General features: G+C 39.7%; 1 protein-coding gene across 16 annotated transcripts in view; it reads left to right on the top strand.

Moving 5' to 3' along the window:
• Positions 1-27,898, top strand: part of Grip1 (glutamate receptor interacting protein 1) — a 645,398-nt gene that overhangs the window by 558,026 nt on the left and 59,474 nt on the right. For 10 of the 16 annotated variants that reach the window (XM_058574656.1, XM_046430647.2, XM_058574652.1 and 7 more), the window contains 4 exons: positions 425-580; positions 16,672-16,858; positions 17,434-17,579; positions 26,905-26,985. In XM_058574656.1, coding sequence (XP_058430639.1) covers positions 425-580; positions 16,672-16,858; positions 17,434-17,579; positions 26,905-26,985 — 570 coding nt within the window. The remainder of the gene's footprint in view (positions 1-424; positions 581-16,671; positions 16,859-17,433; positions 17,580-26,904; positions 26,986-27,898) is intronic. The other 6 variants (XM_058574657.1, XM_058574659.1, XM_058574653.1 and 3 more) reach the window with 2 other exon arrangements.

Below are 27,898 nucleotides of genomic sequence, written 5' to 3'. Positions count from 1 at the left end.
TCAGGAAATAACAGTTCAGAATATTATATGGAGTATGGTGTTCTCAGTTCTTTGTGTGTGTGAAATCCGTGTCAGAAAATATCTATGAAAATTAGATCATGTATCAGATGCCTTGGGTTGTTGTTTGTGGAGAACATTGTTTAAATGTCTGTTTTTTTGTTGTTTGAAGCAAACCTCATAGAGTCTCTGTTTTCCTGTGTGCTTCTGAGGCTCTTGCTACTCCTCAGCACTTCTAAGCTCTTGTAACTCTTGAGATTCCAAAGTGCTGTCTCCTGGCTCCTGAAGCCTTGTCTCTGTCTGGTTGGGTAGCTACTAGCCGCTGCTGTTCATCATGTGTGTCTTTCTGAATTAAAGCTGGCTGGCAGGGGTGGCAGCTCAAAGACCATCTGCGAGTGCTCTGTGCCAAGTCTTCACTCTCTTACAGCAGCTGTGGTGTCTTCATCCTTCTCTCCTACCTCCATGAGTGCGTACAGCCTGAGTTCCCTGAACATGGGGACTTTACCTCGAAGCCTCTACTCTACTAGCCCACGAGGAACCATGATGAGGAGGAGACTGAAAAAGAAAGACTTCAAAAGCTCACGTAAGTGAAATGTTACCCAACGTTAGTCATTTGGCCTGTGGAAAACAAGCAGGCACTGGAGTCTTCAATTCGTTGAGACCTGTGGGAAGAGCATTTGAATGCCTAAGTGATCAAGTAGATATAAGAAGCCAGAACTCTGGGCCAAGGATAATGACATGGTGCCCATACTCTGCATGATAATGATTGGCTGGGTATAATTTCGGACAGCCACTGGTTCATACTATCTTTTCCTACAACTTTATATGGACATTTTTTTCTTCCTCTTTTGATGTCATGAAGTAGTCAAAGGTGTGACTTTAGTCAAAGGTGTGACTTTTAAGACTCCTTCTTATATTCTGGATAGCTTTGGATGAAACCTTTATTCTTAGTTTCTTATTCCCTCTAAAGCTATGTTGTAAAACTCTGCCCCCCTTTTGATAAAGGTAATAATCTCATACATTTTTAATGCTATTTCATATAACAAATTAAATTTAACAAGTTATATAACAAATTATTTAACAAATAATATAACAAGTTAAATTTCATACTAAATTATATTTCATGACCTGACTTAGCCCCCACCAAAATCAGTGATAAATTTGAACATGCTTTTTCATATTATATCTCATTCCCAAAGTTCCCCTTACTTTTCTCACTAACTTACCCCAGTGAGACTCACTTCTCTCACATGAATTTCTTATTACCCTTTGCAGCATTAAGAAGGTAGGAAGGATGCTCATATTTACAGCAAACATCCTAAAGTCTAGGAATTTTAACTATCATTCTTGGAAACTCTAGCTTTGGGGACAGCCAAATAAAATATAGACTAAGCAAGACTAGAAAGGTGTAGTTAGCTACTCAGTTTAAGATAGCTGGCTATCTGTACAAAGGAAGAAAAAGGATGATAGAATGTTTTAACAGGGGAGAAACACAAATCACTCCTTAATTTTTCTTTTCTGTAGAGGAAGATCATATTCTATCACCATAATCACAAAACTTTGAGTGAAAGAGATCACTAACATCTCCAACCAGGTCTAATCATGGTTTAGAGAGGTGTGTTTCTTGCCCCTTTTATCTTTTTGGTGGTTGTGATTGTGATTCCTATAAATAAACCTAAAGAAGATGGGGTTTCTTCCTGTGCTGACCGTAGAAATAAAAACAAGGAACAGCCTCAAGTTATTTAAATGAAACCAACCCTGGTCCTTCCAGGCTAGTACTGACCAGATGCTCTTGTAAGAAGGACTGGTTTGCTAGAGATTCGTCATCTCCAGAGGACCTCTCACCAGTCCCATCAGTGCCCCAACATTGAGGGTCACCAGCCATCCCCCACACTGGAAAGTGGTTTCTTCATGTTAAAGGAATCCAAGTGCTTCCTTACAAAGAAAATCATAGAAAAAGAGGGTCACTACCATGATGGATACATGATTTTGACTTGCGTGTCCTTTCAAGTATAAGGAGATTTGTCACCTTCAATATGTGAAAATGACAATGAATTTGAAATTAGTAAAATGGAAGATTGAGTTTAGTCAAAGAAAGAGCAAGAAGCATCAAGAGTTTCATTCATTTCTTAGCTAAGACTAGAGTAAATTATTTACTTTTAGAAGAAACTAGTTGAAGGCAATGAAGTAAAGTGATCATGAGCCTGGACTCTAGAAGTAGGAAGTCTCATTCCAGCATCATACACTCTAGCTAGGGGACCCTGAGCACGTTTGCTTAGCTCTTTATGCCTCAGTGAAAATTAGAGATAAATGTAGTGATTACTTCTTTGGGTGATTTTGAAGAAAAATAATAATAATAATATATATATATATATATATATATATGTGTGTGTGTGTGTGTGTGTGTGTGTGTGTGCGCGCGCGAGCTAAACAATATCTGGTGAATAGTAAGCACTACTTAATTGTTAGTTATGCTGCATAGTTATATTAGTGTTATATACCTGAACCTGAATTGTCCAATGTGAAAGTCTGTTGCCATTGCTTTCAAATTTAGGCATTTTCTACAATGGTACACTTTGACATAATGCATAGATCTTGAGTCTTTCATTTAATGCCTTCAGATTTGAAGCAGATATTTGTATATAAATTTATATAAATATATAATGGCTTCATGTACAGTACTCATTACTAACAGCCCTCAGTAGGGAAGAACAATTAAAATGAATTCATTGATGTTTGTACTTCTGCTTCAAAGGCTAACCATTTGTTTGTGTTAGGCAAGATTTGCTGTGTTGATTAAGGCCATTAGTAATACAAATGAATGATAATGTGTTTGGCTAGCTCAGGTTGATATTGACACATCTTGCATTTTTTAGTAGGGAACAAAGTCGAGGGCACACTGTCACTGACACCCATAACCAACTCAAAAATCAGCATGTTGTTCTCCAACATAGTAAGAATATAAACAGAAACCTGGTTCAGAAAATTTCTAATTCATGTTTTCTGTAGACATTAGCCACAAAAGCACCACTGATCACATGTGCATAACAGGGGGTTTATAAATATATCTCAGGATACCATACATTTTATATTTTAATCAGACGACAAAGCCCCAAATACTACAAACTTTTATTCCTACTTCAAAAAGACTTGAGAAAATTATGATAGTATTCCAAATTCCAGAAAAAAATTTTTGAGAATTTCTTTTTTCTTTTTTAATTGCCTAAGTTTGGTATGGTCACATTAGATGTAAAGATCTTCCCAAGTAACTGAGGATAAAATTTTTATTGCCACTTTCACTGTACCTTGGTTTATTTCCCCCACATTATTTATGTCTTTATTCTGTGCCACTGTTCGCTGCCGCTTTTTGGTACTTACGTTTCTATAGCAACCAGGCCATTTGTATGGATGGTGAATCATGGCAAAAGTCACAAATACAAGAAAAAGTCTCTCCGCTTTATTGATGATGAGTTGAGGCCAGAGCTTGCAAAACAGAAAAACAATAATTCTCACATGTGTTTCCAGTACAAAGTAAGGACATGACTAGGAAATAATGAAATATTCTCACATAAATATTAAAACTTTCTGTACCATTGACCAAAGAGGAAAACACAGAAAGTCTGTAACAACATGTGACAAGGATTAAAACAGCAAGGGCCATGTCTGTTTCACATAGAGACTGGTGTGCACACTTCACTCTAGGCTTTGAGGAGAGTCACAAAGCCCTGGGAAGGTCTCAGAGCATGTCATAGAGGAAACTCTCATCCCTCTTCTGGAATCTTCCTGGCCTTTCTCCCACTACCTGTGTTCCCTCAGAGGCCAAGCCTCCTCCAAAAGTCTTTTCCACATGTCATGGCTGCATGAGGAGCAGTGGATCCGGCTCATTCCTTCCTGTCCCTGTATTCTCAGCTAGGACAGAGACTCCACTTGTTCCCAGGCTTCCGGAATTGCAGCAGACAAAAGTTAGAACACATTCCCAGAATGTTCTTTGCTTCTTTGCTTATCAGCACTTATTGCTAGAGAGGGTAATCTTGAAAAAGTCTGAAAAGAAGAAAATGAGAAAACCTAGCAACTTTCATGGTCTTTTTCACCAACCCTTGAAAAAACAATGGATGACAAGAGCAGCTAATGGTAAGCTTTTCTAAGTGACCATGCGGGGAGCTGTGGGCCACCTCTCCTGCTCTTCTGAACTGGATCATATGATTCACAGTGTGCTGGGTCCACAGCAGGTCGCCACTTCTTTGGAACCCTAGTGAGACAGAAGTCTCAAATAACATGATCAAATTGCATAGATATGTTCTATTAATAAACCCTTTCAGGCCCCATGTTCTCTATACTTTTAAAATTCTTCTCATATCTGATAATAAACCATACAGCCTCGTAAATTAAATAAGCCTTTCTAGAATTTTTAAAAAATCTTTGGCTGTCTTTTGTTCCCCCTGACCTTCCTTACTCTGGGAAAGAAAAAAAAAAAAAGCTATTCCTGCAAAAACAGAGCTGTGAACAGAACCATCCCTGTAAGAATGAGAACAGGACAGAGCAGACTGAGTCCTGAACACAACGTGGATGAACACTAGTGAGCTGATTTCAAATGTAGGGTGTCAGCAACTTAATCATTTCCATCTTCACCTTAGTAGAAGCCCTGAGCCAGAGCCAATAGCTCGTAGCCTTTGCAGATCAAATACCTTGCAGGAGGATCTGCTACTGCAGCAAAAAATTTATCACACAAATCTTAAACTATAGGGTTATAATTCACAAATCACCTTTATTTTCTTTCCTGGCTGACCGCATTAATGAAGCAAGCTAATCAAGCTCATCTTTTTTCTCCTCCAAGTAATATTGGTTATTTTTTTCTTTTGGCTGCTCATTTTTAAATCTATAATTTATCTTTTTCATATCTGGTAATAGTTTCTCAGACTTTAATCTGTGTAAGTAATCAATATACTTTCAAATGAAATTTTACCATTTCAAAGAACAGATTCCAATACATCAGAGGATTTTTTTAGAGTTAATTGTAAAATCCTAAATTACTTAATATAATCCTATATTTATGATATAAATTGCAACCTTATATAATTACATAATCAATGTAGAGTACATGAATTTCTGTTAAATTCTAAATTAAGTTGCCTAATAATTTCTATCACCTCAGCTTGTCTCCAGATAGAGCTTATAGATTTAATGATACCCTCATTGAATTCATGCTTCTTTGTTAAAAACCTCGAGAGAATGAAATTCCCTCAATTCTCTTCTCTGTTCCAAAAATACAGCCAGTGTCCTCTGTCTTCAGTAGACCTAACCTAATCCTGGCTGTTACTAGGTAAGTCATCTGGCTCTTTCTGAAAGGAGATGGGAGATAACTGACTAAAACCCAGCTTTTAACTCCAGTTCAGTAGTCCCCAAAATATTTCAAACTGAAATATTGAATGGAAGAATATACTAATATGAACCCATGGAAAGATTCACAAGCGGGGGTGGGGGAACATTGGTATTGAAATCCAAGAGGCTTACTAGAAGATAAATGAAAGTAACCCTCCAGGAAGGTGATGCCTGGCCTTATCATTCTGGGTATATAGCCAGAAGGAAATGCAGCTCTCCAAATCCTCACTGACAGGAAATGGTGTCTTCTCATGGTTTTCTGTCACTGATAGCAAAAGGCAAGGACTGGAGAGCAATTGAAACACACTTGACATAAATGAAGCCACACCAGAAAATGTACTTGAATCAATACATAATAGTCCCTGAGTGGAACATTGGGATCATGAACCCCATGGTCTGTGCAAAGCCTGTGGTGGAGGCTCTCTCCCACACCTACCAACTGCAGCCTTTTTTTTACCATAATAATCCACAGACAGAATGATGAGGTACCTAGTGAAAAAAAAAGCAGGGGGTTTTGCCCCTCTTAGTCATACCTTCCCTCCCTTATCCTGTCATTAATGACCAGGAGGCTTTGGGTCCTCAGGAGTAGCTTCTAGTTCTTTATGTTAACTCAGCACACCTATGTGAAGTGTCAATACCAAAGAGGAAAATGTAGATGATATCACAAAACTTGACTCATTCCTCATTTATTCAGCATTTACTGAACATTTCAGCACCAAGATATCAAGATAAAAAGATCTATTCCCAACCGCTCAACATCTCAGGGTCAAGTGGAGAGACAGGCAAACAAATAAAAACCTGATAAGTACCAAAATAGCACTATGTACTAGAAATGTATAAATGTAGAAAAGTAAGTAAGTACCTAAGTCTCCCTGGATTAAGCCAGGAAAAGGGACATTAAAAGCTGAGGGGAGTTGCTAAACAGGCAGAGGGCACAGCATATACTAAGACCCAAAAGTGTGTCAAGAGGCTTAGAGCATGTGGCCCATGGAGGGATCATGGAAGAACATACGACCTGATGGCAGGAGAAAATGAACTTACAAAGAGTCTTGCGTGAACTGCTAGAATTGAAAAGTTTGTTTTCTAGGAAATGGGAGATGTTAAAATATTCTAAATTGGGGGATTACCTTTGCTTATTGGAAAAGCCTCTTGGGCAACAAGTTGAAAGCCTACAGCATGAGACAATGGACTGAGACACTGATAGGAGATCTACACAGTAACCTGTGCTATGATGAAGTCCTACTCTAGGGGAACAGACCAGTCAGGGCCTCACTGTGAAGGAAAGATTCATCTCCAATATCTAGAGAGCATTCAGCAGGAGAGGACCTATAAATATGTACATTACAATAGTGGAAATAGAAAGTAATGAGCTCTTTCGCTTCGCTCCGGGCGGAGAAGCTGAATGTGTAATCAGCAGTGGATTGTAAGTACCCGAGGCAAAGAAAGCTCAGTGCGCCCCGCCTTTTTTTTTCTTATCTTTTTTTTGAATATTTTTTATACAGGGAGGGTTTGTGGATTGGGATTGTTGGCGGGGCTGTGGTTTCTGTGCCGAAAATCCACTCCGCGGGAGCCGCCATTTGCTTTCTGCTTGCTGTCTTGATGGCTCTGAATACACTGTCCGGCAGCCGCACCTAGAGGTTGGAGCTGGGCTGCGTGCCGAGCCCTGTCCTCCGAAGGCTGGACTGCAGCCTCGAGCGTCTCGGTGGCCTGTTCGCCGCTGCACCTTCGGGCAGAGCCTGCTCTGGGGTCGTTCTGCACCCCCCTGCCAGGGGACCCGTGCTCCGGAGGAGGGGGACGGAGAGCCGCGGCGGCAGCCGCTTGGGCCCCTGGGGCCGGGCACCGGGCTGAAGAGCTGCGGAGGCCAGGGCGGCTCTGCTACGGTCGCAGACAAGCGCGGCGCTCGTCAGCGCGGCCCAGAGACGGAGGCGACGGTGGCAGGGTTTCATTTCTAGAAATCTGGACTGGAAACAGAAGCAGCAGTTTGTATAATCCCAAGAACTTGCTTATACCAGGAAGCTGTAAGGGCAACATGAATATCACTGAGGAGATGTAACATGGTGGCAGGCGCAGAGAGATCAAGTCTCTGACATCTTCAACTGCGCGGGCATAGGGAGCCGTAAACTGTCTAAATGCTGTTTGCTCAGGATCACTAGGCAATGCTGAGCTGACGTGGATCTGGGGTGTACAGGCTGGGCCCCTCAGAACACACACACAGAGCCCGAATCGGAGGCAATTAAGCTCCGGTTCGCCTGCTTCGTGTGACTCAGCACTAACGATCCCGCTGAAATAATTGGCCGGCCCTTAGGAACTTACAGAGGTAAAAGGCAACCGAGCCTTCATAGGCAGTGGCCACAGGACTGAAACGGGGATTGGGAGAGACAGTCAGGACCCACCCGTTGCATTGGTCATCCGGCAAAGGGAACAAACGGTCACCATTTGCATGGGATACCACCATGGCAGAGAATGGCGTCACGGGCGGAGGAGATAACTGCATTGAAACCAGCGCGACAGGTGTGTAATCCCCTAGTCATCTCTCTCCACACAGCGGGGAAAACTTAAGGGCCACTCCCAGCTCTCCTGTGAACGCAATAACCAGACCGAGGGAATCAGGAGTGGCGCGGGACTCGCGGCGCGGCTACCGCTCCCACCAGTGCTGACAACTGAGGGCTCTTGCACCAGCTACCAGGGGCGTGGCTACAGGAGGGCAAGCAAATTCGCTGGGGGATCTCAGCCCCAAGCTCTACAAACTTAGGGTCTGAGGGAGGCAAACAGGGAGAGTGAGCCCAGGTGTTCATGAAAACAGGGCTCCCAGGAGCAGCAGACCTGGCGTGTAGACAGTATTGTGGTGAGCGCCACAGGTGAGCACGGCCTGGCTTGAGGAAACACAAGACAAGGCCCTAGACACTCAGGATTGGAGACCCGCCCAGCCTAGGAGAAAGAGCTGCTGCACAGTGAATGGTTCCCACCTATTGAGAGGAGAAGCTTGGCCCAGTGGGCACAGCTCCACCTACTGGAAGAGAAGTTAATAGAACTCTAGGACTGCATTTATTATTATTATTATTATTATTATTATCATTTTTTTTCTTTTCTTTTTCTTTTTTTTTCTTTTTTTTCTTCTTTTTCTTTCATTTTCAATTTTTATTTGTTGTTGTTCTTTAATTTTTTTTCAATGTTTCTATTTTTTTTAATTTTTTTTATTTTATTATTATTATTTTTTTAAATTTTAATTTTCATTTTTTATTATCACTATTATTTTTGTTAAAAATTTTTTTTCATCTTTTCTTTCTTTCTTTATTATCTAATCTTTGTTATTCTTGTTTCTTTTGTCTTTTCATTTCTTTTCAATTTTCTTATTCCCCCTTCCTTGAATTCTACCTGCTTACTCTCATTCTCTTTAGTGACTTCTTCCCTTCCCTTCTAATATCTTTCCTCCCAAGCATCAAATAAATCTATAAGAGTAAACAGTAACTCAGCAGTCAAACAGAACAAGAAGTAACATGAGCAGCATAAAAAAGCAAGGAAGAAAAGGAGTACAAACAATGAAGGACAGCCTAAATATTCAGGAGGACCTAGAGTCAGCAGAAAAATGGTCATATAAAGAACTCAAGGAATACCTTAGACAGATGGAATGGAACCTTAAAGAAGATACGAGACAGCAAATCCAAACAGTGAAAGAACACTTTGAAAATGAATTACATAGACAGATAAAAGAAGAAGTTAAGCATCTTTATCAGGAGATTGAGATTATTAAAAAAAACCAAACAATAATTCTAGAAATGAAGGAAACGATAAACCAAATTAAAAACTCAATTGAGAGTATCACTAACAGAGTGGAGCAAGTAGAAGCCAGAACATCAGATAATGAAGACAAAATATATCATCTTGAAAAGAGCCTAGCCAACTCAGAAAGGCTGGTTAAAAACCACGAGAAAAACATCCAAGAGATATGGGATAACATAAAGAAACCAAACCTACGAGTCATCGGGATAGAAGAAGGTACAGAGATTCAAACCAAGGGAATGAGTAACCTGCTGAAAGAAATAATTACAGAAAACTTTCCAGAAATAAAAAAGGAAACGGATATACAAATTGTAGATGCATACAGGACACCGAGCACACAAAATCACAGTAGACCAACGCCAAGACACATTGTTATGAAGATATCCAATATACAGAACAAAGAGAAAATACTAAAAGCTACAAGAGAAAGGAGGCAGATTACATTCAGGGGTAAACCAATAAGGTTAACAACGGATTTTTCATCACAGACGCTGAAAGCGAGAAGATCCTGGAACAACGTATTTCAAACACTGAAAGACAATGGATGCCAACCAAGAATTCTGTATCCAGCAAAATTAAGCTTCAGGTACGATAACGAAATAAAAATCTTTCATGATAAACAAAAGCTAAAAGAATTTGCAGCCAGAAAACCAGCATTGCAAAGCATCTTGAGCAAAACACTACACGAGGAAGAAATGAAAAACAATAACCAAAACCATCAGTGGGAAGTGCCTCTATAAAGACAGAGGGTGGGGGGAAAGCTAACCATGGAGAAACAAACTAAATTAAAAAAAAAAAAAAAAAAAAAAAAACAAGATAAATAATCAAACATGGCTGGAAGTACAAACCATATATCAATAGTAACTCTAAACATTAATGGCTTAAACTCTCCAATAAAGCGACATAGGCTGGTAACATGGATTAAAAAAAACAAATCCAACAATATGCTGCCTCCAGGAGACACATCTGATTGGAAAAGACATACACAGGCTGAAGGTGAAAGGTTGGGAAAAAATATACCATGCACACGGTCCTCGTAAGCAAGCAGGGGTGGCCATCCTCATATAGAATAAAATTGACTTCAAGACTAAATTAATCAAAAGGGATAAGGAAGGACATTATATACTGTTAAAAGGAACCATTCATCAACAAGACATAACAATTATCAATATTTATGCACCAAATAATGGTGCTGCGACGTTCATAAAACAAATTCTCCTCAAGTTCAAGAATCAAATAGACCACAACACAATAATTATGGGTGACTTCAACACACCTCTCTCACAATTGGACAGATCCTCCAAACAAAAGCTGAATAAAGAAACTATAGAACTCAATATCACAATCAACAACCTAGACTTAACTGACATATATAGAATATATCAACCATCATCAAGTGGATATACTTTTTTCTCAGCAGCACATGGATCCTCCTCAAAAATAGACCATATATTATGCCATAGGGCAACCCTCAGTAAATATACAGGGGTGGAGATAATACCATGCATTTTATCTGATCATAATGGAATGAAACTGGAAATCAATGATAAAAGATGGAAGGAAAAATCCTACATCACATGGAAAATGAACAATATGTTACTGAATGATCAATGGGTTACAGAAGACATAAAGGAAGAAATCAAAAAATTCTTAGAGATAAATGAAAATACAGACACAACATATCGGAATCTATGGGACACAATGAAAGCAGTTTTAAGAGGGAAATTCATCGCTTGGAGGTCATTCCTCAAAAAAAGGAAAAACCAACAAATAAATGAGCTCACACTTCATCTCAAAGCCCTAGAAAAGGAAGAGAAAAACAACAGCAAATGTAGCAGAAGGCAAGAAATAATTAAAATCAGAGCGGAAATCAACGAAATTGAAACAAAAGAAACTATTGAAAAAATTAACAAAACTAAAAGTTGGTTCTTTGAAAAAATAAATAAGATCGACAGACCCTTAGCCATGCTAACGAAGAGAAGAAGAGAGAGAACTCAAATCACTAACATACGGGATGAAAAAGGCAATATCACAACAGACACTACAGAAATACAGAAGACAATTAGAAATTATTTTGAAAACCTATATTCCAATAAAATAGAAGATAGTGAAGACATCGATAAATTCCTTAAGTCATATGATTTGCCCAGACTGAGTCAGGAGGATACTCACAACTTAAACAGACCAATAACAATAGATGAAATAGAAGAAGCAATCAAAAGACTTCCAACCAAGAAAAGCCCAGGACCGGATGGGTATACAGCGGAGTTTTACAAAACCTTTAAGGAAGAATTAATACCAATACTTTTCAAGTTATTTCAGGAAATAGAAAAAGAAGGAGCTCTGCCAAATTCATTCTATGAGGCCAACATCACCCTGATTCCGAAACCAGACAAAGACACCTCAAAGAAAGAAAACTACAGACCAATATCTCTGATGAACCTAGATGCAAAAATCCTCTATAAAATTCTGGTGAATTGGATACAAAGGCACATCAAAAAAATTGTGCACCATGATCAAGTAGGATTCATCCCTGGGATGCAAGGATGGTTCAATATACGGAAATCAATAAATGTTATTCACCACATCAATAGACTTAAAAATAAGAACCATATGATCATCTCAATAGACGCAGAAAAAGCATTCGACAAAGTACAGCATCCCTTTATGTTCAAAACATTAGAAAAACTAGGGATAACAGGAACTTACCTTGACATTGTAAAAGCTATCTATGCTAAGCCTCAGGCTAGCATCATTCTCAATGGAGAAAAATTGAAGGCATTCCCCCTAAAATCTGGAACAAGACAGGGATGCCCTCTATCACCACTTCTATTCAATATAGTTCTCGAAACACTGGCCAGAGCAATTAGACAGACGAAAGAAATTAAAGGCATAAAAATAGGAAAGGAAGAACTTAAATTATCACTATTTGCAGATGACATGATTCTATACCTAGAAGACCCAAAAGGGTCTACAAAAAAACTACTAGAACTAATAAATGAATTCAGCAAAGTGGCAGGATATAAAATCAACACGCATAAATCAAAGGCATTTCTGTATATCAGCGACAAAACTTCTGAAACGGAAATGAGGAAAAACACTCCATTCAAAATATCCTCAAAAAAAAATAAAATACTTGGGAATCAACCTAACAAAAGAGGTGAAAGATTTATATAATGAAAACTACAAAACCCTAAAAAGAGAAGTAGAAGAAGATCTTAGAAGATGGAAAAATATACCCTGTTCATGGATAGGCAGAACTAACATCATCAAAATGGCGATATTACCAAAAGTTCTCTATAGGTTTAATGCAATGCCAATCAAAATCCCAACGGCATTTCTTGTAGAAATGGATAAAGCAATCATGAAATTCATATGGAAAAATAAAAGACCCAGAATAGCAAAAGCAATTCTAAGCAGGAAGTGCGAATCAGGCGGTATAGCGATACCAGACTTAAAACTATATTACAGAGCAATAGTAACAAAAACAGCATGGTACTGGTACCAAAACAGGAGGGTGGACCAATGGTACAGAATAGAGGACACAGAGACTAATCCACAAAGCTACAACTATCTTATATTTGATAAAGGAGCTAAAAGCATGCAATGGAGGGAGGATAGCATCTTCAACAAATGGTGCTGGGAAAACTGGAAATCCATATGCAACAAAATGAAACTGAATCCCCTCCTCTTGCCATGCACAAAAGTTAACTCAAAGTGGATCAAGGAGCTTGATATCAAATCAGAGACTCTGCATCTGATAGAAGAAAAAGTTGGCTCCGATCTACATATTGTAGGGTCGGGCTCCAAATTCCTTAATAGGACACCCATAGCACAAAAGTTGATAACAAAAATCAACAAATGGGACTTACTTAAACTGAAAAGTTTTCTCTCAGCAAGAGAAACAATAAAAGAGGTAAATAGGGAGCCTACATCATGGGAACAAATTTTTACTCCTCACACTTCAGATAGAGCCCTAATATCCAGAGTATACAAAGAACTCAAAAAATTAAACAATAAGAAAACAAATAACCCAATCAACAAATGGGCCAAAGACCTGAACAGACACTTCTCAGAGGAGGACATACAATCAATCAACAAGTACATGAAAAAATGCTCACCATCTCTAGCAGTCAGAGAAATGCAAATCAAAACCACCCTAAGATACCATCTCACTCCAGTAAGATTGGCAGCCATTATGAAGTCAAACAACAACAAGTGCTGGCGAGGATGTGGGGAAAAGGGTACTCTTGTACATTGCTGATGGGACTGCAAACTGGTGCGGCCAATCTGGAAAGCAGTATGGAGATTCCTGGGAAAGCTGGGAATGGAACCACCATTTGACCCAGCTATTGCCCTTCTTGGACTTTTCCCTGAAGACCTTAAAAGAGCATACTACAGGGATACTGCTACATCGATGTTCATAGCAGCACAATTCACAATTGCTAGACTGTGGAACCAACCCAGATGCCCTTCAATAGATGAATGGATAAAAAAAATGTGGCATTTATACACCATGGAGTATTACGCAGCACTCAAAAATGACAAAATCATAGAATTTGCAGGGAAATGGATGGCACTAGAGCAGATTATGCTTAGTGAAGCTAGCCAATCCCTAAAAAACAAATACCAAATGTCTTCTTTGATATAATGAGAGCAACTAAGAACAGAGCAGGGAGGAAGAGCAGGAAGAAAAGATTAACATTAAACAGATACATGAGGTGGGATGGAAAGGGAGAGAAAAGGGAAATTGCATGGTAATGGAGGGAGACCCTCATTGTTATACAAAATTACATATAAGAGGTTGTGAGGGGAATGGGAAAATAAACAAGGAGAGATATGAATTACAGTGGATGGGGTAGAGAGAGAAGATGGGAGGGGAGGGAGGGGGGATGGTAGAGGATAGGAAAGGTAGCAGAATACAACAGTTACTAATAGGGCATTATGTAAAAATGTGGATGTGTAACCGATGTGATTCTGCAATCTGTATTTGGGGTAAAATTGGGAGTTCATAACCAACTTGAATCTAATGTATGAAATATGATATGTCAAGAGCTTTGTAATGTTTTGAACAACCAATAAAAAAAATTAAAAAAAAAAGGAAATAGAAAGTAATGAAAGCCTGAACTCAGGTATTGAAAGTTAAAAGGGGAAAGAGGGCTTATACATGTTATATTATAGGGGTCATCTTATGAGAAATCAGCAATTGATTGATGGTGAGCAGTTGTGAGTCAAAGGCTGCTTTGAGATTTCAGCCTGGATTGACATGATGGTGTTTTCATAGAAACAGGAGAGGAAATGAGAAAGAGAAGACAATTTACTCAATTTTGAAAATATGAGAAGCTAATGAAACATCTTTGCAAATGTATTAGCTATCAAGAAAAGAAATTTATCTCTGAAACTTGAAACTAGAGAGATTTGAACAGGTGCATGCAGAGGTCCTATCATAGGCAAGTGGGAAGTGATGGAAAGAATGAGAGAACATAGGACAGAACTATGGGTGAGTCCAAGCTTCTTGTACAGAAGGAGGCAGAGTAACCAGCAGAGGCTGAAGATGCAGGAGACTCAGAACAAAGCTTCATCAAAACTAAAGAGTGATTTCAGAAGGGATGGTCATGAAGCCAGTCACTCTGGAGTAGTTAGAGCAGATGAGGCCGTTGTTTTGGATGGTCAGGGAATCATTGGAGAAAGTATTTTTGGCAAAAGGTGAAAGAAGCCAAATTCTAAGCAGCTTCAGAATCAGAATCAGTACAGATCAATAGATTGGATAGAGCTAGGGGTGTGATTGGGAAAGTTTAGAAAAGCAGCAAGAGAGTTTTTTATGACTCAGAAGCACAAAAGGCAACTTTTAGGATGCTTTCATTTGAAGAGAGAAAAATCTGTTGCTAGAAATGTTGTCTGAAAACCAGTAGGGCAGGAGACACGTGAGAGGGGATTGAGACCAGGAGTCAGAAAGAGGAGAAAGTGAGAGTGTAGAAACTGGGAAGTACGGCTCAGGAGGGATGTGTGATCAACAAGGGGGATTCAGATATGGAGATCTTGGAGATCTATCCAAGTTGATGAAATGGAGAGCCGGGCTGGGCCCATAGAGCAGCATTAGGGTGGAATTGCTAATAAGCAACACTGAGAGGAAAGGACCCAAAGCCAGCAGGTTCAAAGGTCATCACCATGACAACGACAAGGAAAAGTCAGGGACAAGAGCAAGTTGACTAAGAAAAAAGACCCCAAGTCAGAAAGTAGATGAGAGGGAATTTTGAAAAAGTAGAAAACTATGAACTTGCAGATGAGACAAAGCAGAAATAAGTACAGACTATGTAATTTTGTTTATTTTTACATCTTTACAGGACTGGGGATTGAACCCAAGGGCACTTTGAATCCCCAGCCTTTTGAATTTTTTATTTTGAGACAGGGTTTCATTAAATTGCTTAGTCTGGGCTCCAACTTGCAATCCTTCTGCCTCAGCCTCCCAAGCCTCTGGGTTTACAAGTATATATCATTGCACCTGAGGACTATGGGATTTTAAACAGGAGCCAGGAGTATTATAAAACTTTCTCTTTCTTTGTCCAGACAGGGGGAGTGAAGGAAAATGGGTTGTGGTTATAGTGGGTTTTGAGGTATCTGGTGTCATCAGGCTTTAATTACAGTACAGGGGCTATAGAAACCTTTTTTGGAGAAAATAGCATTTCAACATAGAACTATGCAGGCAGAGAATGTGCTCTGAGTGCACAGGTGGCCAGCTCCAGTGGGCATGGTCCAGGGGAGCCAACCAGGAGAGGTTCAGGTCTTTTATGATCAAATCTGGGCTTGGGAATAAGAAAGAGCTGTCTAGCTGAAGGCTCAGATGAGTGTTAGAGAAATGAATTAAACAGGAGACAACAGGTAGGCTTGAGAACCAGAGGAAAACACTGAGGAAGTAAAATGTGGGGATAGGAGGAGTGCATAGTTTAAATGAGACTTCATTATGCCAACTCAGTGCTGAAATAAGGTTGAGGACCAGCACAGCTTCAGTGGCCAGATTTAGATTAATTATGTCTTCAAAGTTGAAGATCAGGTTTTTTGTAAAAAGTCATTAAAGCTCCAGCACAGATGTCTAAAGTAGGAAAACATTAGACCAGTCCGCCGAGTTCCCCTTTCTCTAGATAGGACCCAGACACACATAGAGATGGAATAGCCTTCCCCAAGGGCCCCCGGATGGTGCTCAATGATAGAGCCAGGACCACAACCCATATGCCCATATCCCAAGGCCGTCCTATTCCTGCAGCCCCCATTTTAGTTCCCGGTTTGTGGGTATAAAAGAGGGAACTCCACTGGTGTTATAACTAAAATATGACAAATTGGGGGAGAGTCATTTATCTTGTTTGGCTCTGGCCAACCTTCTTGCTAAAAAGCCAAAATTTAAACTCTCACCATTACCAATGAGCTTTTGTTCAGGGACATGACCTATTTGGGAAATGCTGGTATTCCTGGTACTTGCCTAAACCTAAAATTATTCTTTTTCATGTTTTTTTCCTCCAGTGTCTTTAGCCTCTAGCACAGTGGGATTGGCTGGACAGGTTGTTCACACGGAAACCACAGAAGTTGTGTTGACAGCAGATCCTGTCACAGGATTTGGAATCCAACTGCAGGGCAGTGTGTTTGCCACAGAGACTCTCTCTTCTCCACCTCTGATTTCCTATATTGAAGCTGACAGCCCAGCAGAGAGGTGAGATGTGTTTCTTTCACAGCATCTTTTTCTGCTGTGCATTTCTGGTGCTGGCTATCTTTGAATGGCTAATAAATTATGGAACAGTGCTCAATGCAGGTAATGCAAGATGCAATGAACTCTGTTGTGATAATAAAATTTTATGTTCTTGATCATATTTAAGAAGAATTATAAGCATGAATGCCTTAATCTAGCAGATTCTTGTCCATCAGGAGACCAGAGGCTATATTAATTAAAAAGGAGAAAAATCCATGAAAAAAAAACTGAAATTCAAACCTCAGTAATTTCTCTACCATGCAGGAATGTATCAGTTCTGATCAGATTATAACAATACTATGAGCATGGAATATTAATTACTTCCCTGGAGTACTTCAGGATTCCCTTGCCCACATTTGTAGCAAAGAAATGCAAAAGTGGAAAATATTGCAATTGACCTGATATGATTCCCACGGCATTGAATAAACAAGACCAAACAGTCATGCTATTTTGCAAGGATCAAACAAGGTAGATCTGGCAAGTTCAACTTGATGATTATGTATTCTACCTACAACCTCTATCATGTGGCTTTAAATTAGATGCGGTGTGCTACAGATTGGAGACAGAGTGATGGCCATAAATGGAATTCCAACTGAAGACAGCACCTTCGAGGAAGCCAATCAGCTCCTCCGAGACTCTTCCATCACTAGCAAGGTCACCCTGGAAATCGAGTTTGATGTCGCAGGTATAGTCCAAATCTCAAGTCAGTGGCAGCTTTGGGAGCTGGCCACATCTGAATTATATTGTTTATGTGGCAAGAAGGGGAATTATTTTTTTATATACTGACCATGTTTTTGTTTAAGGGGTTTCAGGTGTCATTTTGAATTGCACATTGTTTTTGTATTATTCATTAAAATGTCACCACCAGAACAACCGAAAATAAATGTGACATATTGAATACGTAATAGCTACTATGGAGGTGATTTCAAAAAGTCCTGTTGCCTTTATCCTAACCTTCCCCTCTGTGCTAGAGAAACCAAATTCTTTAATCCCAGAAATGAGAAAAGCCTATCTGATCCTTCCCACTGCAAAGAACACAGGGAAGTTATATAGGGAGCAATAAAAATTCATTAAGTAAATTTATACAAGCCTAGTAGGTAAATATTTGGCCTTTAGTGTTAGAGAGAAATTGCAACAGACACTCATTTAAAATAACAAACAAAGACTTTATTCAAGACTATGTCAATTGGGTCAAGATTATTGTAGTAAGAGAGAGATTGGACTCCATCCTATGCAGCTAGGACAGGTAGGGATTTCTATTAGCTAATGGACAGGTGAGGGTGAGAGTGTTATTGATGGGACATTTCTAAAAGGATCCTGATTAGATGGGAACAGGGTGGTGTCTATACACTGGCTCAGGAATTTTCTTACTAAAACTGAGCTCCCAAGTCAAGGAAAAGTCCTAGTCAAGAAGAGGGCTCAGAGGAGTCTAACTAGAATTTGGTCATGGGTGGGAGTCCTAGTTAGTAACTAGCAGGTATGTGGCTGATAGAGATTGATTCTACTTCCCATTTAAGAAAGTTGGATATTCACAGTGAAAATCCACTAACATTCACCCGTCAGGAAAGACACACCTTTGGGAAGCAGGAATCAGATAATTCCAACAAATATTTGCTGAATTATTTATTCTATACTCCCACACACAATGTAGATATAACAATAGACAGGAAAGGAAAAAAAATACACCTGTCTTCATCAAGCATATATTAGCACAGAGGGTTAATTTAGAAAGCAATGCATATAAACATAGATAATAGTATGTTCTCAGCAGAAAATAAAGCAGGATAGAGGGCTAGGGAATGACTGGGGGAGCTATCTTGAAGGATGATTCTCTGAGGAAGTGACATTTGAGTGGAGATTGGAAGTAGAGAAAGTGTCAGCCATCAAAGACTCAAGAAAACAACATTCCAGAGAGGGAGCAGCCAATATAAAGAACTTGAGCTTGAATAATAAGATTGGTGGGGAAGCAGCCAAAAGGGCTTCTTCTGCTGGAGCATATAAAGGGGTAGAGGTGAGAACTGGTTTGGATTTGGAGTTGGGGTTGGAGAGGCTAGAAGGGGCCGCATTATACAATGCCCTGATAAAGAACTAATATTTAAGTCTAATGAAGCCAAGGAGCATTTTATGCAGGAGAGTAGTTGGTAAGCTGATGAATGTTTCAGAAAGAGCCTTCTGAAATGTAAGGAGGAAAAATTGGACAGGTAAAGAATCATGGTGACTTGACAAGGGTATAGCGCTAAGAAGTGGTGACAATGGAATTCAGACCATGGCATGAGGCAGGGCTTAGAGATTAGATATGGAAGATGAAGGAAAGGAAACTATTTTTTTTTCAGGGGAAAAAAAAGGAGTTCTATCCTCAGGCATGAGTTGAAAACTCCATTGCTAATACCGGAGACAATTGCCAATACCAACACAAGCACGACTCTTAATTCAAAAGGCAGCTACTGAGCACCCTTACTAAATGGTAGGCCCTATGCTATGTTCAGATCAATGGAAAAGAAAATAGGAGAGATCAATATCCCCAAGAAGTTCATATTCAAGTGAACAGGAATAAGCACTGCTGAAAGACAAGAGGCTTGCTGAATTTGTATGGCTACTGGAGGACAGAGGGAAGGGCCCAGGAAGACAACACCTCCAAGAGCTTGGGATTGGGGTCCAGGCTCATGAGCAGGACCAAGGAGTAGCCAACATATATATCAGTGATGGTTAAAGTCATGGGGGAAAAGATGAGCATTAGGGAGAGTGGGGTTAAGAAGGTAACTGAGCAAGCGGGAGCAAGTAGACAAGAGTTCTACCTGATGAATACTGAGATTATAAGTGGTGACATGGTAGGTAGCAAAGGAGATAAAGAAGATGACAAATGAGAAGTGGGAGGAGAACCAAAAAAAAAAAAAGGTGTCATTTTGGAATAGCAAAAGTTTCAAGGCAAAAGTCATAGTCAATAATATAATATCACTGCAGGGAATTCAAAGCAGGAAGGGTCCTTTGTTTTGGCAATTAGAATTTAAAAAAATACTGCCAGTGTAGGTTTAGGGGTGTGGGGGCAGAAGTCAGATCACAGTGAGCTGAGTAAGGGAATGGTGAGAGTACAGACATACTGTGCCTATCGTCTGCCTTGGGTTTGGGTTTGGAAAGTGAGGTTAGCAGGAAAAATGCAGTAAACAGGTGAAAATGACTGGGAGCCCCTATAGGTTCCTTTTTATAAAACTTTTACTGTGTTTAGTTATGTGCTCATTGCTCTGTTGTATGCGCCTTATCCTTTATTCAATAGTTCTCAAGCAGGTTTAATTTTGTCCCAGGGGACATTTGGCAAGGTCACAAAGTTTAGTCATAGAGAAAAGAGGTAGGACAACAGATAGAGGGAGATTTGTAGTTCAGAGGTGGCTTATTTCATTTTGTTGAGATTGGAGATATTTGAGCATGGCTGGGACCTAAAACGAATGAGGGAGAGAAAAGATGATTGGCAGAATCAGGTCCCAAAAGGAATGAGAAGGAGATGTTGTCTAGAACATAAGTAGACAGCTACCCTAAGGCAGAAGATGGAAGACCTCTTCTCATGAATTTGAAGAAAAGGATATGAGACTGTAAATACATTTTAAGCTATGTCTCAGTAGTTCATGTAAGCAACTGTGAAAGGGTCTGTAGCTTGGGGAGTTGAAAAAAATGATGTTGGTTTGTACGTGCAAAGAATGAGTGAGAAAACCAACCTGAGGCACAAAAAGGAATTTCCAAGTTAGGTGGGGGACCAAGCAGAGTGTGGAAGCTCTGTGTGTACAGCAGAGTCAACCTGTCTGATGAATATGGATTTTTGTCCTATTTCATTTTGGTTTGAGGAAATCTTAGATGCCAAGGAATAAGAACAGAGAAACAGAGCATTGGATTAGATCAGAGACTGGGATTTCTAGACAAGGCTAAATAAAAGAACCCAAATCAAGGAGGTACAAACCACTGCTGAGAGAGAAGATGAATAATTCTGAAAATAGCACACTAATTACCATGATGATATTTACCAAGTGCTCACTGTGTAGCCTGTCACTTTCCTAAGTACTATGTGTGCATTAGATCATCTCACCCACATGACAGCAATGGCAGAGGTCGCTAGTGTTAACATCCTCAGAAAATCAGAGCCCACAGCAGTAATGGTGGGGCTGGCATTTTAACCCCAGCTGGCTGGCTTCAAAAGACACACTCCACCACTACACTAAACTGCCTGTGTTTGAAAGAATCTGAGTTGGAGACGGAAAGAATCAATAAAGGATCGGCCTGATAGACTGAGAGGAAAGGGAGGACTTAAGGAACTGGGGTCTCCAGGAAGAAAAAAGGGTACATTGAGAGAAAACAGCTTAGAGAGCTATAGCTGGGAGGTTGAGGCCAGTGATGTATTAGAGTTTTGAATTTCAGGGAAGGTTAAGCAAGGCTTAAGGTACTGATGTTCTAAAGTGGAGTGGAGGCAAAGATCATTCCACCCAGTAGACCTGGGAATGGAGAATGCAGAACGAGGGAAAGACCATCCACACTGTGAAATTTTCCAGAAGAATGTTGGGACTGAAATTAGGAAGGGAGTTGGAACCACCTGTACTTGACATGTGGTGACTGTGTCCTCTGTCTGGACAGTTCTTCCCTGATGTGTCTGGGTGGTTTGTTTACTTTATTCAGGTTCAAAGGCTACTCACTCAGAAAAGCTTTCCTTGACCCTCTATCCCTCTCCTCCTGCCCAGATTGAGGGTTCTTACCCTGATGCTTGATACTGTGTTATAGATTTATTTGTAGTCTCTCTTCTCCAGTAGAAAGACCAAGCAATGTCAGGATTTTGTGTTTTTGTTCATGAATGTACCCTCAGCACCCAAAAACATGCACGGAATACAGCAGGCTCTTGGTCAGTACTTGGTGAATGAATGAACAAAAGGATGAAGAGCAGTTGGGGGCTGGATCAAGAACTTTAGTTTACATCAAGAACTGAGATCAAACCCACTTTCTCTTGGGGAGTTGAAAAGAATGATGTTGGTTTGCACGTGCAAAGAATGAGTGAGAAAACTAACCTGAGGCACATAAAGGAATTTCCAAGTTAGGTGGGGGGATCTAACTCTCTGGGTTTCCTGGTCTTAGAGCTGCTTCTTTTGCAGTCTGTTCTATTTGTTTTTATAGAGAAGCGCTCTCTCTCTCTCTCTCTCTCTCTCTCTCTCTCTCTCTCTCTCTCTCTCTCTCTCCATATATATATATATGGTCAATGGACCTTTGTTTTATTTATATGTAGTCCTGAGGATCAAACCCAGTGCCTCACAAATGCTACACAAACACTCTACCACTGAACTACAACCCCAGCCCCCTTCTCCCTGACTTTTTATTGTACATTTTGGCCCCATCTTTGCTAAAGTATCCAGCCAGTTCTAATTTCTAACTCCTAGGAAAGCAAATCTAATAGGCCAGCTTAGGTTGAGTATCCTTCCCTTCCAGTCAGCTGTGACCCAGCAGGAACCAGGTAGAAGGACCAGGGAGAAAGACTCTGTCATAATCAGATGGCTGTGAAGTTAGGGTTCCAAACAGGAAGGTTGCCCACCTCCCCCAGATGTACTTACTACAATGACAGAACATTAGTGGTAAAAAGAGTCTTATACTCCCATACCTTTGTTTATTTATAAGCGGGGAACTGAGGCTCAGCTGGGCTACTCTAGGTCATACAGCAAAGTGAATCGTACACCCTAAAGCAACTGACTTGCAGCCCACAATGCCCATATCGTATCACACTGGCTGTTTAATTAGAAAAATAAAATATGAACAAATTCCTGTATGTCTGCCCTACTGAAAGCCTGTGTTACAGGGAGTTGTGAATCCCGCACACAGTAGGACAATCAGCAGCACCTACTCACTGCATTTCAGTACTGGAATGACCAACACAATTTGACCTTCTTCATAAACAGTATCTAAGTATTACCTTGTGCTATCAATGCATTTTTATTTTATATGGATCCTTGAAATTTGTTCATTGCTTAATGCATACTTAATGTATATTTTAATATTTGCTGATTTAATGCTTTAATATCTTAAGTTTAAGGTCCTAAAAAATAAGAGCTGCATCTATTAAAACTTCTTTATTCAGTACCCATATTTGATAAGGGCCAAGAACAAGAAACTTAAGGTCATCTTCCCAGCCTTTGTTTGTTCCAGAAAGCAACCCATTTCAGATGGAGATGATCTAAAATAGAACAAGAAAAAAAATGTATTCCCATCGTCATTCCCTCTTCCCTACTCATGTCAGACATCACTAATGATATGGCTGTTCTCCTGCAGACACAACATCCAAATTTGAAGGCTGAGGGACATCAAATTTTTATTGTGTTCTCTGTGGTGAACCTTCCTATTTAGTCATTACTCATCGACTGGAATCTAAAATTCTTTTTTTTTAATCCTTTTTAGTCAGTCAATAACTTGGGAGAGTGATTAGGGAACCCCTGGATGTAAGTGGTTTCAGGATGGCCCTGTCCTGGATTCACTCTTAAATGTCTGGATGTGAGCTATCCATTTCTAAACTTGTTCCCCAGAAATAGTTTATACCCTGATATTACTTCTCCCACACTTGGGTCTCACAGGGACTACCTCAATTTTATAAACATTTTAAATGACATAAAGGTGGTTAAAAGCTTAACTCTGAATATACTTTTGCCCAAATCTTTCTGTTAGTAGATAGTAGTACACAAACAACATCATAGTAACATTAATAAAATTTTTTTAAGTCAAAAGTGCTCATAACACCATCACTCTAAGAAATAAAAGTTTAAACTCTTTACATTCCTTTACCAAAAATCCTTTACTATATGTATAATTTTATAAAGTTGTAGCATGAACACAATTTACATTTTGCCTCGTTTGATTCTTTTAAATACCAAACTACCATGAAGTATATCATGCCTACTTGAAATTTCTTCTCTAAGTCTGAAGTTATTTTGTTGGGGAAAATAAAGCTTTGTTCTGGAAAGAAGTCTCAGTGCAAATCCTATCAAATGATGTTTATCACCATTGCTGGAGTCCCACGCTTTCATCTGAGGGGGGCAGTTAAACATTTGCACTCCTCACAAGGGCGCCCAATGGATGAATTATGATATGGCGCTTATCTCACTGTGCCAACAATAAATGCTTCAGGCAGAAAATCAGACCAATGGGAAAGAAGCAAACCTTTTTACCCAAATGTGTTTTTAATTATAGTATTAACAAAGATAAAGCAAAACCAGGGAAGTGCAAAATAATCACTTGGGAGTCTAGCAAAATAAACATCATCTGTTCTCAGAATTATATTTATTTACTCTAAACCTGTTGTTTTTCCAAATATTGAAACCTTTTCTCCCTTAGTTTTTTTTTTTTTTTGCTTATAAAACCTCAAATTAAATATGCTTTTGCTTTAACAGCCAAATAATTATATAAGGAAAAATTACAAATATAAAACAAATCATGTTGGCATTTAGGGATTAAAACGAAGCCACAGCTTGATCAAAGAGATTCATTGGTTGATATTTATTTATCATTATGAATATTTCACATTTTATGTAGTCAAAGTGATCCATTACTGTTTTCCAGGAAGTGATAATATCCCTTCCAATACCATTAACAATATTAATCTTGGTCAAGGTTCCCTGCTTTAAAAATTTATAAAAGCAAAAGGTTGCTATAGTAACTATTCTAGATCAGTGTTCTCTGGCCCTGTTGATTCTAAAACCCTCACTTGTATTTGTATAAGGACAGTGTCGCAGATAAGATGTTATATCCATACAGAGATCCATAAACACAAACATACAGTATGCTCCCCTCCCCTTTCACAGTAAGACTTTTCTTAAAACAGTCTCTCTCTCTCTCTCTCTCTCTCTCTCTCTCTCTCTCTCTCTCTCACACACACACACACACACACACACACACACACACAAATGGGTTCCACAAGTTGTGAGGCTTCATATGCCACATGCAGTTATGGACCACATGTGTGCTCTGTCCACGTAGCCAAATCATTTATTCATGCTGTGCCCATGAACACTCGGATGGTAGATTTCTGCTGGTTCCCATCCAATTTCCTCTACTACATCACTGTGTTCTTCCAGGGTCTTTCAGTTTCAACAACAGAAATGCACTCCAGCTAGTTTCGACAGAAAGGAGGCATTTGCTAGAAGTATAGCTTGTATTTCACAGGCAGGAGGGGCTTTAAGCAGATGCCAAGGACTATGGAGGTCAAACACAGGCCCTGCCTCCAAGATCAGAGGCTTGATGCTCTCTCCTCATGCACACTTGTCTCTTTCTTCCGTCTATCTGCAGATTGACTACTGGTACTTATGGGCAAAATGTGGTCACTTTCAAAGGCCCCATCTGCCTGCCACTGTACATGCTAACTTCAAATTCTTAAACAGTCACTTTTTGGGGAAAGAAGGGGCCAATTAGCTTTATGTTGTTGAAGTAAGGAATAATCCAGACTCAGGAAAGATATGTCTTCAGGAAAAGAAGGATTTGGAGAAATATTTAGGAAGTACTTGTAGTTCCACTGGTCAGGCAGGAAAAAAAAATCTATGTGTTTTTTTACCTTCTTCATTTCTCTTTTTTCTATCCCAGTTTGTCAAAATTAGTTGATCTTTTTTTGAAATCTATTGAAATAAATGAATAATTGTATCTATTTCAAGTCCTGTTGGAAAAATGAGAAAGATAAACTCTCAATGAATAAGTAAACCAATATATGTGGGTTCACTTCCTGGCACATCAGAGTGTTAATTGGGGGCAGCAGAGAAGCCACTACTGTCCTGGTCTTGGAAAGAGTTGAGACTGAGCAAGTGGGAAAGGTAGCCAATTCCCTCCCATCCCTTAGAGGTGAGTTGAAGAATGGAGGGAGGAGGCCAGAGAGAGAAGATTTGTCTGCACCACTGAAAAAGGTAGGAGTAGTGGGAGATCCTTTCTTACAGGTGGCCTTCTAGAAGTCTGGAGGCTGAGGGAGCTCAAATTTTTATTGTCTTCTCTAGTTTAACACTCCATGGTGAACCTTCCTAATTGCAAGATCAGGTTCTGGTCTTGTAAAACATTTACTGCCTAAACTTCTCGTGGGAAAGGGCAAAAGGCCAAGAAGAACAATTGAAGTCAGGACAAGGAAGGGAGCACGACTTCCAAGAGTCCAATCCTGGCTTTCACCTCTGCTGTGCAGAGACTCAAAATGTGTTAAACACACAATTAACAAATTGGACTGGGAGCCTGAGGGCCTACGTGTTCTGTCCACATCACAGATGCTGTACTCAGTTCTTTTTTCTGGGTGAGGAGCCAGCTTAGAGCAGAGCTGATGAAGCTGTGAAAGGGGCTTAGTTTGGCCATCCCACAATCTCCGCTTCTGCTCACATTTCCTTTTTTCTTGATGCCTCTTCCTGCACTTTTCCAAAGCTGTCAAGAAGAGATTTTAGTCTTTAGCAACTTAATATGAGTAGAGTACATATTATCCTTTACAGGTTATTTCCAAGTATCACTAATTAAAGCTTTCCCAGACTGTTGAAATAATTTCAAGAGTATACTTTAAAATATGTAACAATTTCTTCTCCCAGATAGAGTCAGATCTTGGTAAATCAACTTAGTTCTCTCAAGGATTGAGAATCAGCCAGTGCACTCTAGTTCTCTTTGTGTTGCTACAATACTAGTTTCCCTATTTCTATACTGGCTGGCAAGTATCTAAGCCCACCTCCAAACTGTTCTAGGGCCTTCTGGATCTGTCCGGGACCTCCTGAGATCCCCAGGATTTAGAGACTATTGGGTCACTCTGGCTGCATTTGGGGCCTCTTGGTCAAGTCACTGTGTCTCAACTCTACAGTCAGCATTCTGTATATAATTGGTTATATGGCAAGGTACTATTCTGATTGCAGAAAGTTTTGAATAACATCCTTGTTTTACTTCTTTGATTATGCCTTTCACTGTCAACACTATAAACTAAGTCACTTCTCCACCCCTACCCCCCGGATCAACAACTATCCTACCAAACTCTTTGTTCTGTTTTGAAATTACAGAGTCCGTCATCCCAAGCAGTGGAACATTTCACGTAAAGCTCCCTAAGAAGCACAATGTGGAACTCGGAATAACAATCAGCTGTAAGTAAAAATGGCTGCTTTTAAAATATGATGCTGTAAAGACATTAGAAAATTGGCTTGTTGGATGGTTTACAGGCGTGGCACATTTTCAGCGTGAGGACCGAGTGTTGCTGTCATGCTGCGAAATGGTGGAGTTGCTCAAATCTCCAGCACTTACTCACCTTTTGAATGGGGCCAGTCACCGAAGCTCTCTCTGATGTTGTTTTTCTTTATAATGTGGAAGTGTGAATATCTACAAAATACAGTAATTTTAAGTATTACATAAAATCATAAACTCCCATACCTTGTACAGTGCCTAGTAAGAAATCAGTAAGTTTTTAATAAGTATGTTACACCTCCCCCTATGAATAATTAGAGGGGCAGAAAAGTGCATATAAATTCTTTACATTTTGGTATATTATGGATTAAGTTTTACACTTAATCAATGCAATAAAACAAATGATCACATTTATTTATTTACTTTCGAGACTATCTTCTTGTGTCTACTGTGACTCTATAACCCATTTCACAAGACTAAAACAAGGTCTCTTCTTTGTTAAATCCCTGCATTCTTCCATGGCGTTGAAAGGTGTGTTGGTAACCAAATGAAAAGGAAAGGCAGAGTATATAAATGTGTTTCATTCCTTTTCTTCCTCAGGCTCTCGTTTCATAACTACTTTGGTAAAAGAACTTTAAAAATTTCAGCCTCAGTGGACTTTCATAAAATGGAAATTGGGGGGAGGGGGCTTGTCCTTTTAATATCCACAGACTCAGTTCATCCATAAATGCCCCAAGAAAATGAAGCAAATGATCAGTGCATAAAGATGAAAGGAGCACAGAGGCAATGACTGTGACCAGGAGGTGGCTGCCTCAAGAAAGAATGATGAGGTTACATGAAAGGGCCTTGCCACACTGTCAGATAGCATTTTTGTCA

The sequence above is a fragment of the Marmota monax genome, unplaced genomic scaffold (assembly GCF_021218885.2).
Source record: "Marmota monax isolate L192 unplaced genomic scaffold, Marmota_monax_Labrador192_F-V1.1 WCK01_AAM20220418_F8-fsc00056, whole genome shotgun sequence".
NCBI lineage: Eukaryota > Metazoa > Chordata > Mammalia > Rodentia > Sciuridae > Marmota > Marmota monax.
Note: the sequence above shows the minus strand (reverse complement) of the source record. Positions and strands in the feature narration are given on the sequence as shown.